Source organism: Gobio gobio, assembly GCF_949357685.1.
Source record: "Gobio gobio genome assembly, chromosome: 3".
Classification (NCBI taxonomy): Eukaryota; Metazoa; Chordata; class Actinopteri; order Cypriniformes; family Gobionidae; genus Gobio; species Gobio gobio.
In genome coordinates, this window is record NC_137099.1 from 1810589 (window position 1) to 1825588 (window position 15000).

Consider the following 15000-nt stretch of genomic DNA (forward strand, 5'->3'; position numbering starts at 1 on the left):
ATCTACCATATTTTGTGTATGAGCCCAAACAGTTTCCTAGTGAAATAATGCATATCCATATCTTCATATGATTTGAGTTTATTTTATTAAATATCAAACACACCTAGATGAACACTTTACAGCTGGTTTTATGACTGTAAGTCCTCTTCAAATGCTATTGAAGTTAGAAACGTGTATACCAATATTGTATGTAACTTTAGATTCGGTCCCTAAATTCGCGGATCTCAAACGTAAAGCCAGTCTTAATGATAATTCATTTTTAAACGATATTACTAACGATATTACATTTTATCGTGGTTTGTCGTGAAACCAGTAATCGTCCCATCCCTACTAACATGTCACACACACACTCGCTCAATGGGCCTCATTCATGAAACACAAGCTTTTTTTTACTGTTCAACGTTGGGTAATAGGCAGTGCTCGTCACTGTTACATTTTACCCGGCCGTCCAATCGCAGTGGAGGAGGGGCGGGACAAAATCTACACCGACCAATCATACCACTTGTACACCAACTAAACAACAACAGTGGAGAAGTTAATACTGGTTTTTACTGCATTTTTCCCGTAATACGGGAAACGCATTACAAGTAACTTGAGTTACGTAATCAGATTACTTTTTCAAGTAACTAGTAAAGTAACGCATTACTTTTCAAATTTACAACAAAATATCTGAGTTACTTTTTCACATTAATTTGACTGACAGCTCTCCTGCCCTCATGTTGAGAAGTGTGTGTGTGTGTGTGTAAACATGATGGTTATTGTAGTTCTAGACTAAATGTGAGCATTTATTTATCTCACTTGCACAATAAAGATTCTGTCCTCCTCAAAATGAAGAAAATCAGTCAAATGCAAACCTCAAATAATTAAATGTTAAATAAAACAAATGTTTTCATGCATTTAATCTACCTTTTATTGACTAATGTCTTGCTGCTGACCTTCGATGATGCAGTTAAACCATGAGCAAATATTACTAGATTTTTTGTTTTTATTGGTAAAACTTTTTTCTCCTGCATCCTATTCTTCTATTAACCAGAATGGCAGCACATCTTTACCTCAGCCTGAGGCTTATTATTTACATTTTGGTATGAAGAGGTCTTTACTGTTGCACAAAAATTAAACTTTTTTTGCTATTAAAAACAAAACAAAAAAACAAGCCCCGCCCAGGTGAGAAAAGTAACGCAAAAGTAATGTAACGAATTACTTTTGAGAGAGAGAGCGAGAGAGAGAGTGTGTGTGTGTGTGTGTGTGTTTGAGAGAGAGTGTGTGTGTTTGTGTGCGCGTGTGTTTGAGAGAGTGTGAGTGTGTGTGTGTGTGTGTGTTTGTGAGAGAGAGAGAGAGAGAGAGAGAGTGTGTGTGTGTTTGAGAGAGAGAGAGAGAGAGAGAGAGTGTGTGTGCATGTGTGTTTGAGAGAGAGAAAGAGAGAGTGTGTGTGCGTGTGTGTTTGAGAGAGAGAGAGAGAGAGAGAGAGAGTGTGTGTGCGTGTGTGTTTGAGAGAGAGAAAGAGAGAGTGTGTGTGCGTGTGTGTTTGAGAGAGAGAAAGAGAGAGTGTGTGTGTATGAGTGTGCGTGTGTGTTTGAGAGAGAGTGTGAGTGTGTGTGTGTGTGTGTGTGTGTGCGTGTGTGTTTCAGAGAGAGAGAAAGAGAGAGAGTGTGTGTGTGTGTGTGTGTGTGTGTGTGTTTGAGAGAGAAATAAGCCCAGCCCAGGTGAGAAAAAGTAACTCAAAAGTAACGTGACGCATTACTTTTCTTAAAAAGTAACTAAGTAACTCAATTAGTTACTTTTTAAGGGAGTGACGCAATATTGTAATGCATTAATTTTCAAAGTTACTTTCCCCAACACTGATTACTGCCATGGATATTCTGTATCATATTCATAGCAATCAAAGTGATATCTCAGATGGAAAAACGCTGCCCTTGCAAAGCGCTGTCAGCGCCCCCAGCTGGCCGTTTTCAGGCGTGTTTTAGCTGCTAAAACGCTTTGATGGACACATGATAATTGAATATTTATTGCTAGGCAAATGGCCAATGAGTCTCTTTAGCATTTATGCAAAACCCAAACCTGAGAAAGAAGTCCAGAAGATTCCTGGACACGTCATTGGCAGTTGTAACTCATGGGCGGGGATTATGCAAATGATGAATGAGCGTGCACGCGCGTCCTATTTACGAATGTTTGGAATTCATTAATATTCACACGTTTTACTACCGAATCCGTGGTGTACGAAGCGTTTGTGAATCCGGAGGACAGTTTTCGTAAATGTCCATTTTACGCGCAAATTACTCATATATTTACGAAAGTTTCATGAATGAGGCCCGATGTCTTCTCGTCACGTGATCAGTGCCGCCCACTATGGTCGACTCCGCTCGTGTTGGGTGAGCTGATGGAATTGAAGCGACTGTTATCCACCTGAATTAAATAGTTTTATCTCCTATAAAAAGCAAAACTAGTGGCGGCGTAATGTAAACGTATTGTCGGCATATTATATGACAATATCATTCACCTCTACGACGAGAAATCTCATCCCGGTTTATTGTCGCTAGTGTTACGTGTTCAGTCTATAGGCGTGTAGCGTTTCTTTACACAGGGACATCGCCATCTACTGGCCTGGCAGCAGAATACAGACGTTTTTAAAAGTTCTTTCACAGATCGTTTTGTACGAGAAAAATGCAAAGTAAAAACATTTTAGTCCATTGTTGTCGTGTAAATGTATCCCGCAGTCACTTCTGCTTTGTCTCTGAATGAAGGAATCGTTTACCTGATTCAATGACTATCTTAAAGGGTTAGTTCACCCAAAAATGAAAATTCTGTCATTAATTACTCACCCTCATGTCGTTCGACACCCGTCAGACCTCTGTTCATCTTCGGAACACAAATGAAGATATTTTAGTGTAAATCTGATGCTCTGAAAGGCCTCCATTGGCTCAACTTTACACTCTCAAGACCCTTAAAAGACACTAAAGACTAAAGTTACAAAGTCCATCTCACTACAGCGGCTCTACAATAACTTCATGAAGAGACGAGAATAGTTTCTGTGCGCAAAAAAACCCTAAATAACGACTTGTATAGTGATGACGATTTCAAAACACAGCATCATGAAGCTTCGAAGCGTTATGAATCAGTGAGTCGAATCATGATTCGGATTGCGTGCCAAACTGCTGAAATTTGGGAATCCAAACTGCTGAATCGACTCACTGATTCATAACGCTCCAAACCGCTGAATCAACTCACTGATTCATAACGCTCCAAACCGCTGAATCGACTCACTGATTCATAACACTCCAAACTGCTGAATCGACTCACTGATTCATAACGCTCCAAACTGCTGAATCGACTCACTGATTCATAACGCTCCAAACCGCTGAATCGACTCACTGATTCATAACGCTCTGAACCGCTGAATCGACTCACTGATTCATAACGCTTCAAACCGCGGATTCGACTCACTGATTCATAACGCTTCAAACCGCTGAATCGACTCACTGATTCATAACACTTCGAAGCTTCATGAGGCCGTGTTTTGAAATCGTCATCTCTATATAAGTCGTTATTTAGGGTTTTTTTGCGCACAGAAACTATTCTCGTCTTCATAAAGTTATTGTAGAGCCGCTGTAGTGAGATGGACTTTGTAACTTTAGTCTTTAGTGTCTTTTAAGGGTCTTGAGAGTGTAAAGTTGAGCCAATGGAGGCCTTTCAGAGCATCAGATTTACACTAAAATATCTTCATTTGTGTCTGAAGATGAACGGAGGTCTGACGGGTGTCCAACCACATGAGGGTCAGTCATTAATGACAGAATTTTCATTTTTGGGTGAACTAACCCTTTAAGACAACTACTACTGGTGCTTTTAGTATCATTTCCCTTTAGCTGAGGGATGAAGATTTAATGCTGTTTAAGTAATAACATGTTTGAATCTAGTAGCTATCTGAAAGTGAGTTATTTGAGTAAAAGCATCCTGGCACAAAGTGAATGTGCTTGTGTGATCTGCTCTGGAAAGCTTTTCTCTCGTGATCTCTTGAGTGGGTCGTGGTCTGATTATAACGCCCAAAATTACTGTAATGGCACGTGAACAGAAACAGGAAGACCAACAATGGCTGTCATGTTGTTCAGGAAGGGAAACACCTGCTTCCTTTTCCTGCAAGTAAATCAGAATCCATCTTTAGCCACGAACACACAGGAGAACAGAAGCTGGACCTTTGTGTCTGTTCAGTCAGTGAAGAATGAGACCAGCTATGTTTAGAAATCCATATTGTGCCTGCTCTTCCCGCTGGGAGTCCGTACACACCTTTCATCGAGAGCTGTGTGCTATGAGCTGCTTTGAAACGGTCTCTATTGTGTAAAGCGCTATTTAAATAAAGGTTAAAAATTCACTTCAGTGATTCACACTTGCGCTCGGAACACCCTAGCAACTGTAGAGCAATACACACAAAATACTCATCATCCTAGCAACACCTCAGAACATAGCAACACCCTAGAAACTGGATAGCAACATACCACTTCAGGAACCGCATTACAACACCCTAGCAACTGCTCGGAACACCCTAGCAACTGTAGAGCAATACACAAATATCATCCTAGCAACCCCCTAGCAACAACTCAGGACATAGCAACACCCTAGAAACTGGATAGCAACATACCACTTCAGGGACTGCATGACAACACCCTAGCAACTGTAGAGCAATACACAAAAAGAAACTCATCATTCTAGCAACACCCTAGCAACTGTAGAGCAATACACAAAAAGATACTCATCATCCTAGCAACACCCTAGAAACAACTCAGAACATAGTAACACCCTAGAAACTGGATAGCAACATACCACTTCAGGAACCACATGACAACACCCTAGCAACTGCTCGGAACACCCTAGCAACTGTAGAGCAATACACAAATATCATCCTAGCAACCCCCTAGCAACAACTCAGGACATAGCAACACCCTAGAAACTGGATAGCAACATACCACTTCAGGGACTGCATGACAACACCCTAGCAACTGTAGAGCAATACACAAAAAGATACTCATCATCCTAGCAACACCCTAGAAACAACTCAAAACACAGCAACACCCTAGAAACTGGATAGCAACATACCACTTCAGGGACTGCATGACAACACCCTAGCAACTGTAGAGCAATACACAAAAAGATACTCATCATCCTAGCAACACCCTAGAAAAAACTCAAAACACAGCAACACCCTAGAAACTGGATAGCAACATACCACTTCAGGGACTGCATGACAACACCCTAGCAACTGTAGAGCAATACACAAAAAGATACTCATCATCCTAGCAACACCCTAGAAACAACTCAAAACACAGCAACACCCTAGAAACTGGATAGCAACATACCACTTCAGGGACTGCATGACAACACCCTAGCAACTGCTCGGAACACCCTAGCAACTGTAGAGCAATACACAAATATCATCCTAGCAACACCCTAGCAACAACTCAGGACATAGCAACACCCTAGAAACTGGATAGCAACATACCACTTCAGGGACTGCATGACAACACCCTAGCAACTGTAGAGCAATACACAAAAAGATACTCATCATCCTAGCAACACCCTAGCAACAACTCAGAACATAGCAACACCTTAGCAACAACTCAGAACATAGCAACACCCTAGAAACTGGATAGCAACATACCACTTCAGGAACCACATGACAGCGCCCTAGCAACTGCTCGGAACACCCTAGCAACTGTAGAGCAATACACAAAAATACCACCTAGCAAACTCATCCTAGCATCAACTCAGAACATAGCAACGACCTAGAAACTGTTCCGACTCATAACATTCTAGCAACCGTATGATAGGAACTGCCTAGCCAATACTAGGAACACTATAGCAAATGTAAATTAATGCTTTTGCAAACACATAGAGCACCCTAGCAACCTCTTAGCAACACACTTAAACATCAGCAACCATGCAGAACACCATGACAACTGTGTAGATTTTCTTTAGGAAAGATCTAGAACACCCTAGCAAACACATGACAACATTTCAAAACACACTCATAATGCCCTTGCAACCGCATAGCAACACCTTAGCAACTGCATAGAACACCATGGCAACTGTATAGATGTGCCCTAGGAAACACCTAGAACACCCGATCAACCTAGCAGCGCACTAAAAATAACACCTCAGCCACTACATAGCAACACCTTAGTGACCACAGAAACATAGCAACTGTATAGATTAGCATACACCTAGCACATCCTAGCAACTGCATAGCAACATATCAAAACCCACCCAGGAACAACATAGCTACACCCTAGAAACTGCAGAACAATACACAACACAAATTATAATACCCTGGCAACAAATCAGAACACTATAGCAACCACATGTCAATGCCCTAGCGAACACCCCTAGCAAGCACATAGCAACATATCAAAACACACTTGTATTACCCTGGCAACCGCATAGCAAAACCCTAGCAACTACTCCGAACACTATAGCAACCATATGTCAATGCCCTAGCAAACCCCTAGAACACCATAGCAACATATCAAAACATTCATATCGCCCTAGCAACTGCATAGCAACACCCTAAAAACTGCATAATACACAAAACCACTCACCCAACACCCTACCAACTGTGGAGCAATACCCTGGCAACTACTCAGAACACTATAACAACCATATATTAATGCCCTAGCAACCACATAGCAACACCCTAGCAACCACAAAGCAACATATCAAAACATTCATATCACCCTAGCAACTGCATTGCAACACCTTAGCAACCACACAGAGCATTTTTGCAACAGTATAAATATGCCTTAGTAAACACCACATAGCAACACACTATGAAACATTCATAACACTCTAGCAACTACTCAAACACCATAGCAACCATACAGATATACCTTAACAAACACCTTGAAACCACATAGCAACACCCTAAAAACATTCATTACGTTCAGGACAACATCAGAACATCACACAGCTGGTTTTGGGGAAAATCTTTTTGACAGTATTTTTGCGACTGAGATTGTGGTGTTTTTGTTGTCTGTGTTTCAGGCATCCCTGTCGTCCCCGTAACCGTCACCAGCCGCAGTCCCAGAGTGGAAGTGCACGAGTTCTCGGGTGAGTGTGTGTGTGTGTGTGTGTGTGTGTCGTCCTCATGCAGACGTCAGTGGGCCGATGTGCACTAACTCGTGATATGTGCTGTCCTCCTCAGACGCGGAGCTCTCTTGTGAGTTCAAGACAGAGAAAGACAGGAACCCTCGCATCGAGTGGAAGAAGAAAGACAAAGATGTCTCCTTCGTTTATTATGAAGGCCGTTTCGTAGGTAAATGACGGATGAATGATTCCTCTAGTACCTTGTTGAGGAGAGGTGTGCATATCGACACCCTAGCAACCATGTAGCAAAAACCTAAAAAATGCATAGCAACATATAAAACCTCACTTATACCACCTCAGGAACTGCATAGCAACGCCTTAGCAACGAGTTAGAACACCATAGCAATCATGTATCAATGCCCTAGCAACATGTTAAAAATCACTCATAATGCTTCACCTTAGCAACCACACAGACCACCTTAGCAATCGTATAGATATTCCCTAGCAGACACAACCTGGAAATCCACATAGCAACACCTAAAAACACCCTTAACAACCGCATAGTGACACCCTAGAAATTGCATGGCAACACAAAAAAAAACACCCTAGCAACCATTCAGAACAGCATCACAGCCATTAACATATGTCCTAGCAAGCACCTAGAGCGTCCTAGTAACCACATGGCAACAGGCTAAAAATCATTCATTAAGCCTTAGCAACCACACAGAACACCTTAGGAATCATTTAGATATTCCTTAACAGACACCTCCTGGAAACCACATAGCAACACACTAAAACATTTGTAACACCTTGGGACACCATAGACATTGCATAGTAAAACTCAAAAACACCCACAACACCCTAGTAACCACTCAGACCACCATCAAAACCATATATGTCCTAGCAAATGGCTAGAGCATCCTAACCACCACATAGCAACAGGCTAAAAACCACTCATAATGCCTCAGCAACCACATAGCAACAACACAGAACACTGTAGCCATTATATAGATATTTCCTAGCAGACACCACCTGGAAACCACATAGCAACACTCAAAAAACACTCATAACACCTTAGCAACCACTCAGAACACAACACAGCCATTTACAGATGTCCTAGCTAACACCTAGAGTGTCCTAGTAACCACATGGCAACAGGCTAAAAATCACTCATAACGCCTCAGCAACCACATAGCAACGCCTTAGCAACCACACAGAACACCTTAAGGAATATCTAAATGATTCCTAGCAGACACCTGGAAACCACATAGCAACACCTAAAACAATTGTAACACCCAAGCAACACCATAGAAATTGCATAGTAAAACTCAAAAACACCCACAACACCATATCAACCACTCAGAACACCATCACAACCATATATCAATGTCTTAGTAAAATCATAGAGCATCCTAGCAACCACATTGCAACAGGCTAAAATTGCTCATAATGCCTCAGCAACCACATAGCAACAACACAGAACACCTTAGCAATAGATATTCCCTAACAGACACCACCTGGAAACTACATAGCAACACCTAAAAACATTCATAACACCCTTAAGAACTGCATAGTGACACCCTAGAAATTGCATAGCAACACTCAAAAAAGACTCATAACACCGTAGCAACCACTCAGAACACCATCACAACCAGTCTAGAGCACCCTAGCAACCACATAACAGGTTAAAAATCACTCATAACGCCTCAGCAACCACATAGCAACCACACAGAACACCTTAGCAACCATATAGATATTCCCTAGCAGACACCACCTAGAAACCACATAGCAACACCTAAAACATTGATAACACCGTTAACAACTGCTCAGCAACACCCTAGAAATTGCATATCAACACTCAGAACCCCCTAGCAACCATTTATCTATGTCCTAGCAAACACCTAGAGCATTCTAGCAACCACATAGCAACGCCTCAGCAACCACACAGAACACCTTAGGAATCAGCTAGCAGACACCTCCTAGAAACACACAAAAAAACCTCATAACTCCCTAGCAACCACTCAGAACACCATCACAACCATATATAAATGTCCTAGCAAATGGCTAGACTAAAGGATCCTAACAACCTCATAGCAACAGGCTAAAAATCACTCATAATGCCTCAGCAACCACATAGCAACACCTTAGCAACAACACATAACACCCTAGCTACACTCTAGAAATTGCATTGCAACACTCAAAAAACACTCATAACACCGTAGCAAGTACTCAGAACATCACAACCAGTCTAGAGCACTCTAGCAACCACATAGGAACGCCTTAGCAACCACACAGAACACCTTAGGAATTAGCTAGCAGACACCTCCTAGAAACACACAAAAAAAACCTCATAACTTCCTAGCAACCACTCAGAACACCATCACAACCATATATAAATGTTCTAGCAAATGGCTAGAGCATCCTAACAACCACATAGCAACAGGCTAAAATTCACTCATAACGCCTCAGCAACCACATAGCAACACCTTAGCAACAACACATAACACCCTAGCTACACTCTAGAAATTGCATTGCAACACTCAAAAAACACTCATAACACCGTAGCAAGTACTCAGAACATCACAACCAGTCTAGAGCACTCTAGCAACCACATAGGAACGCCTTAGCAACCACACAGAACACCTTAGGAATTAGCTAGCAGACACCTCCTAGAAACACACAAAAAAACCTCATAACTTCCTAGCAACCACTCAGAACACCATCACAACCATATGTTAGGAACGCCTTAGCAACCACACAGAACACCATCATTTGCTAGGACATATCATGTCCTAGCAAATGGCTAGAGCACCCTAACAACCACATAGCAACAGGCTAAAAATCACTCATAATGCCTCAGCAACCACATAGCAACACCTTAGCAACAACACATAACACCCTAGCTACACCCTAGAAATTGCATTGCAACACTCAAAAAACACTCATAACACCGTAGCAAATACTCAGAACACCATCACAACCATATATAAATGTCCTAGCAAATGGCTAGAGCATCCCAGCAACCACATAGCAACAGGCTAAAATTCACTCATAATGCAACCACATAGCAACACCTTAGCGAAAACACGTAACACCCTAGCAACACCATCGAAAGTGATACTGAAGGCTGAGCGATCTCAACAGATGCCCAAGTGGTGACAGATATAAAAGGCACTGTAGAACAAAGTTTATTATCCTCATTTATGGATGTGGTGTGTGTTGTGCAGGGTCGTTTCAGGAGCGTGCGAAGATCGAGGGTGCGACGGTGCAGCTGCGCCAGGTGACCCAGGCCGATGCGGGCGAGTATCGCTGTGAGGTCAGCGCTCCAGCTGACTCCATCACGCTGGGAGAGACCAACGTCACGCTCAGAGTTCTGGGTAACACTCGCCTCTGCTGCTTGAACTCTCTCGGTTTCCCGCTCGTGTGCTGATTGTGCTTTCTGCCGCAGTGCCTCCTCATACCCCGTCATGTGACGTCCCCAGCTCCGCCCTGACGGGCTCTCAGGTGGAGCTGCGCTGTAGGGACCAACACAGCATCCCGCCGGCCGTCTACACCTGGTTCAAAGACAACCGCGCGATGCCCATCCGCCAGCCCAACGCCTCATACACACTCGACGAGTTCACCGGAGTACTGGTCAGGATCAACACTCATCACATGTGTTAAATCTAGATCAACTAAGATGACTCTTCTGCTCACTAAGATACAGTAAAACAGTGAAATATTACTCCAGTGTAAACCAGCAGCTCTATGTGAATAGTAAAGTGTCATTTATTCCTGTGATCAAAGCATGGAAACACTCATAATACCTTAGCAACCCCCCCAGAACTCCATCACAGCCATATATCTATATCCTAGCACCCACATTGCAACAGGCTAAAAATCACTCATAATGCCTCAGCAACCACATAGCAACACCTTAGCAACCACACAGAACACCTTAAGAATCATATACGTAGATATTCCCTAGCAGACACCACCTAGAAACCACATAGCACCACCTAAAAGCATTCATTACACCCTTAAGAACTGCATAGCTACACCCTAGATATTGCATAGCAACACTCAGGACACCATCAACAAACACATAGAGCATACTAGCAACTACATAGCAATAGGCTAAAAATCACTCATAACGGCTCAGCAACCACATAGCAACACCTTAGCAACAACACAGAACACCTTAAGAATCATATAGATATTCCCTAGCAGACACCTCCTAGAGACTACATGGCAAAACCTAAAACATTGATAACACCTTTAACAACTGCATAGCAACACCCTAGAAATTGCATTACGACAATAAAAAAACACTCATAACACCATAGCAACCACTCAGAACACCATCACAACCATGTATTTATGTCCTAGCAAACACCTAGAGCGTCCTAGCAACCACATAGCAACAGGCTAAAAATCACCCATAACGCCTCACCAACCACATAGCAGTACCTTAGCAACCAAACAGAACAAATTAGGAATCATATAGCTATTCCCTAGCAGACACCTCCTAGAGACCCCATAGCAACACCTAAAAACATTCATAACACCCTTAACAACTGCATGGTTACACCCTAGAAATTGCACAACGACACTCAGAAAACACTTATAACACCATAGCAACCACTCAGATACATGGTTGTGATGGTATTCTATGTCCCAGCAAACACCTAGAGCATCCTAGCAACCACATAGCAACAGGCGAAAAATCACTCATAACGGCTCAGCAACCACATAGCAACACCTTAGCAACCGAACAGAACAACTTAGGAATCATATAGATATTCCCTAGCAGACACCTCCTGGAAACCACATAGCAACACCTAAAACATTGATAACACCCTTAACAACTGCATAGCAACACGTTAGAAATTGCATAGCAACACTCAAAACACTCATAACACCCTAGAAACCACCCAGAACACCATCACAACCATATATCTATCTCCTAGCAAACACCTAGAGCATCCTAGCAACCACATAGCAACACCTTAGCTATCATATAGATATTCCTTAGCAGACACCACCTAGAAACCACATAGCAACACCTAAAAACATTGACATCGTTAACAACTGCATGGCAACACCTTAGAAATTGCATAGCAACACTCTAACATAACACCCTAGCAACCACCCAGAACACCATCACAACCATAAATAGGCTGAGCTGAATTCATAAACACTGAATGTGCTTCATTTGAAAGGATGAATATGTATTTAAAGGCAAATCTGAGCAAATGATCCCAAAGCGAGCGATTAATCGTGACTCCAGTGAGTGTTTTAGTGCTGTGCATCGTATGAGTCTGTCCTCATGTTCAGACCTTCTGAATCTCTGAGTGTCACACAGACAAACTGATGCTGACAGACCGACACGCGCGTCTCTGAACAACACTGACTGTCTGTCACACACTCACACTGTGTGTGTGTGTGTGTGTGTGTGTGTGTGTGTGTGCCTGACTTCAGTTCAGCCGCCATTCCTTTAGTGCTTCTGAGGAAGAGAAGTGATCAGAAGTGACATTTATAATGTCACAAAAGATTCTATTGTTCTTTTGAACTTTCCGTTCATCAGAGAAAGCTGTTTTCAACACTGATGATAATCATAAATGTGTGTTGATCATAAATCCTCATATGTGAGTGATTAGTGAAGGGTCATGTGACACTGAAGACTGGAGTAATGATGATAAATTCAGCTTTGATCACAGGAATAAATGACACTTTACTGTATATTCACACAGAGAACAGCTGATCTACACTTGAGGAATATTTCACTGTTTTACTGGAGTTATGATCAAATAAAGACTCTTTCAGAAACAATAAAAAGCATTTTTTAAGCATTTATTGTAAGAATGTGTCAGTTCAGTGACTGGTTAAAGAGTGAGTCATTGAGCGAGTAGTGAGCGAGTAGTGAGCGAGTCATTGCGCGAGTCATTGCGCGAGTCATTGAGCGAGTCATTGAGCGAGTCATTGAGCGAGTCATTGAGCGAGTCATTGAGCGAGTCATTGAGCGAGTCATTGAGCGAGTCATTGAGCGAGTCATTGAGCGAGTCATTGAGCGAGTCATTGAGCGAGTCATTGAGCGAGTCATTGAGCGAGTCATTGAGCGAGTATTTGAGAGAGTATTTGAGAGAGTCATTGAGCGTGTAGTGAGAGAGTCATTGAGAGAGCAGTGAGCGAGCAGTGAGCGAGTCATTGAGCGAGTCATTGAGCGAGTCAGTGAGCGAGTCAGTGAGCGAGCAGTGAGCGAGCCATTGAGCGAGCCATTGAGCGAGCCATTGAGCGAGCCAGTGAGCGAGCCAGTGAGCGAGCCAGTGAGCGAGTCAGTGAGCGAGTCAGTGAGCGAGTCAGTGAGCGAGTCAGTGAGCGAGTCAGTGAGCGAGTCAGTGAGCGAGTCAGTGAGCGAGTCAGTGAGCGAGTCAGTGAGCGAGTCAGTGAGCGAGTCAGTGAGCGAGTCAGTGAGCGAGTCAGTGAGCGAGTCAGTGAGCGAGTCAGTGAGCGAGTCAGTGAGCGAGTCAGTGAGCGAGTCAGTGAGCGAGTCAGTGAGCGAGTCAGTGAGCGAGTCAGTGAGCGAGTCAGTGAGCGAGTCAGTGAGCGAGTCAGTGAGCGAGTCAGTGAGCGAGTCAGTGAGCGAGTCAGTGAGCGAGTCAGTGAGCGAGTCAGTGAGCGAGTCAGTGAGCGAGTCAGTGAGCGAGTCAGTGAGCGAGTCAGTGAGCGAGGCAGTGAGCGAGTCAGTGAGCGAGGCAGTGAGCGAGCAGTGAGCGAGTCATTGAGAGAGTAGTGAGCGAGTCAGTGAGCGAGTAGTGAGCGAGTCATTGAGAGAGCAGTGAGCGAGTCATTGAGCGAGTCATTGAGCGAGTCATTGAGCGAGTCAGTGAGCGAGTAGTGAGCGAGTAGTGAGCGAGTCATTGAGCGAGTCATTGAGCGAGTCATTGAGCGAGTCATTGAGCGAGTCATTGAGCGAGTCATTGAGCGAGTCATTGAGCGAGTCATTGAGCGAGTCAGTGAGCGAGTCAGTGAGCGAGTCAGTGAGCGAGTCAGTGAGCGAGTCAGTGAGCGAGTCAGTGAGCGAGTCAAGTGAGCGAGTGAGTCAGTGAGCGAGCGAGTCAGTGAGCGAGCGAGTCAGTGAGCGAGCGAGTCAGTGAGCGAGCGAGTCAGTGAGCGAGCCAGTCAGTGAGCGAGCGAGTCAGTGAGCGAGCGAGTCAGTGAGCGAGCGAGTCAGTGAGCGAGCGAGTCAGTGAGCGAGCGAGTCAGTGAGCGAGCGAGTCAGTGAGCGAGCCAGTCAGTGAGCGAGCCAGTCAGTGAGCGAGTGACTCATTTGATTCAAAGTGATGATTCATGAACCGGTTCTTTAATGACTGAGATAGTGTGCTTGACTAGTGTTCTCTAACTAATCCTCTTCCGTGCGGATCAGACCTTCCAGACGGTGAGCAGGGCCGATTCGGGACAGTATCACTGCGAGGCCAAAAACGGCGTGGGACCCGCTAAGAGCTGCCAGGGGACACTCATGCAGATCGGTGAGTCTAATGACCCTCGCCAGGACGGCATTTCTCCTCTATAGTGCCGTATCTCGAGTGAAGCGCTTCACAAACAAGAACAAATGTAGGCGGGGCTTGAGTGTGTCTGTGGGGAATTGATGGTTGTGGTTTGCTATTGGTGGATCTCATGTGAGTGACAGGTGGCCCCGCCCTCATCATCAGAGAAGAGATGAAGATATTCTGATTATTAAAGCGATATTGATGATGTGCACACATAAAATGCATTTTTTTAAAATGTTGATTTCATGGGGACTTTAATTATAAGCCTGATTAGAGCTCTGTCTGGGGGACGATGTAGTTTGTAGAACCGCTGAGTGAGGGTGTGTTTCTGAGGTGTGTGTGTGTGTGTGTGTGTGTGTGTGTTTCTCTCCGTCAGACGATCTGAACGTGGCGGCCGTGGTCT

At 43.7% G+C, this 15000-nt stretch overlaps 1 protein-coding gene across 3 annotated transcripts in view; it reads left to right on the forward strand.

The window, feature by feature from the left end:
• jam2a (junctional adhesion molecule 2a) overlaps window positions 1-15000 on the forward strand; it is a 24557-nt gene that overhangs the window by 6076 nt on the left and 3481 nt on the right. For all 3 annotated transcript variants that reach the window (XR_013816192.1, XM_079812323.1, XM_079812324.1), the window contains exons 2-7: window positions 7027-7092; window positions 7187-7297; window positions 10296-10445; window positions 10517-10701; window positions 14474-14576; window positions 14974-15000. The exon at window positions 14974-15000 is cut by the window's right edge. Coding sequence is in view for 2 of the 3 variants with exons in the window: in XM_079812323.1 (XP_079668449.1) it covers window positions 7027-7092; window positions 7187-7297; window positions 10296-10445; window positions 10517-10701; window positions 14474-14576; window positions 14974-15000 (642 nt within the window). In the remaining variant the exon portion in view is untranslated. The remainder of the gene's footprint in view (window positions 1-7026; window positions 7093-7186; window positions 7298-10295; window positions 10446-10516; window positions 10702-14473; window positions 14577-14973) is intronic.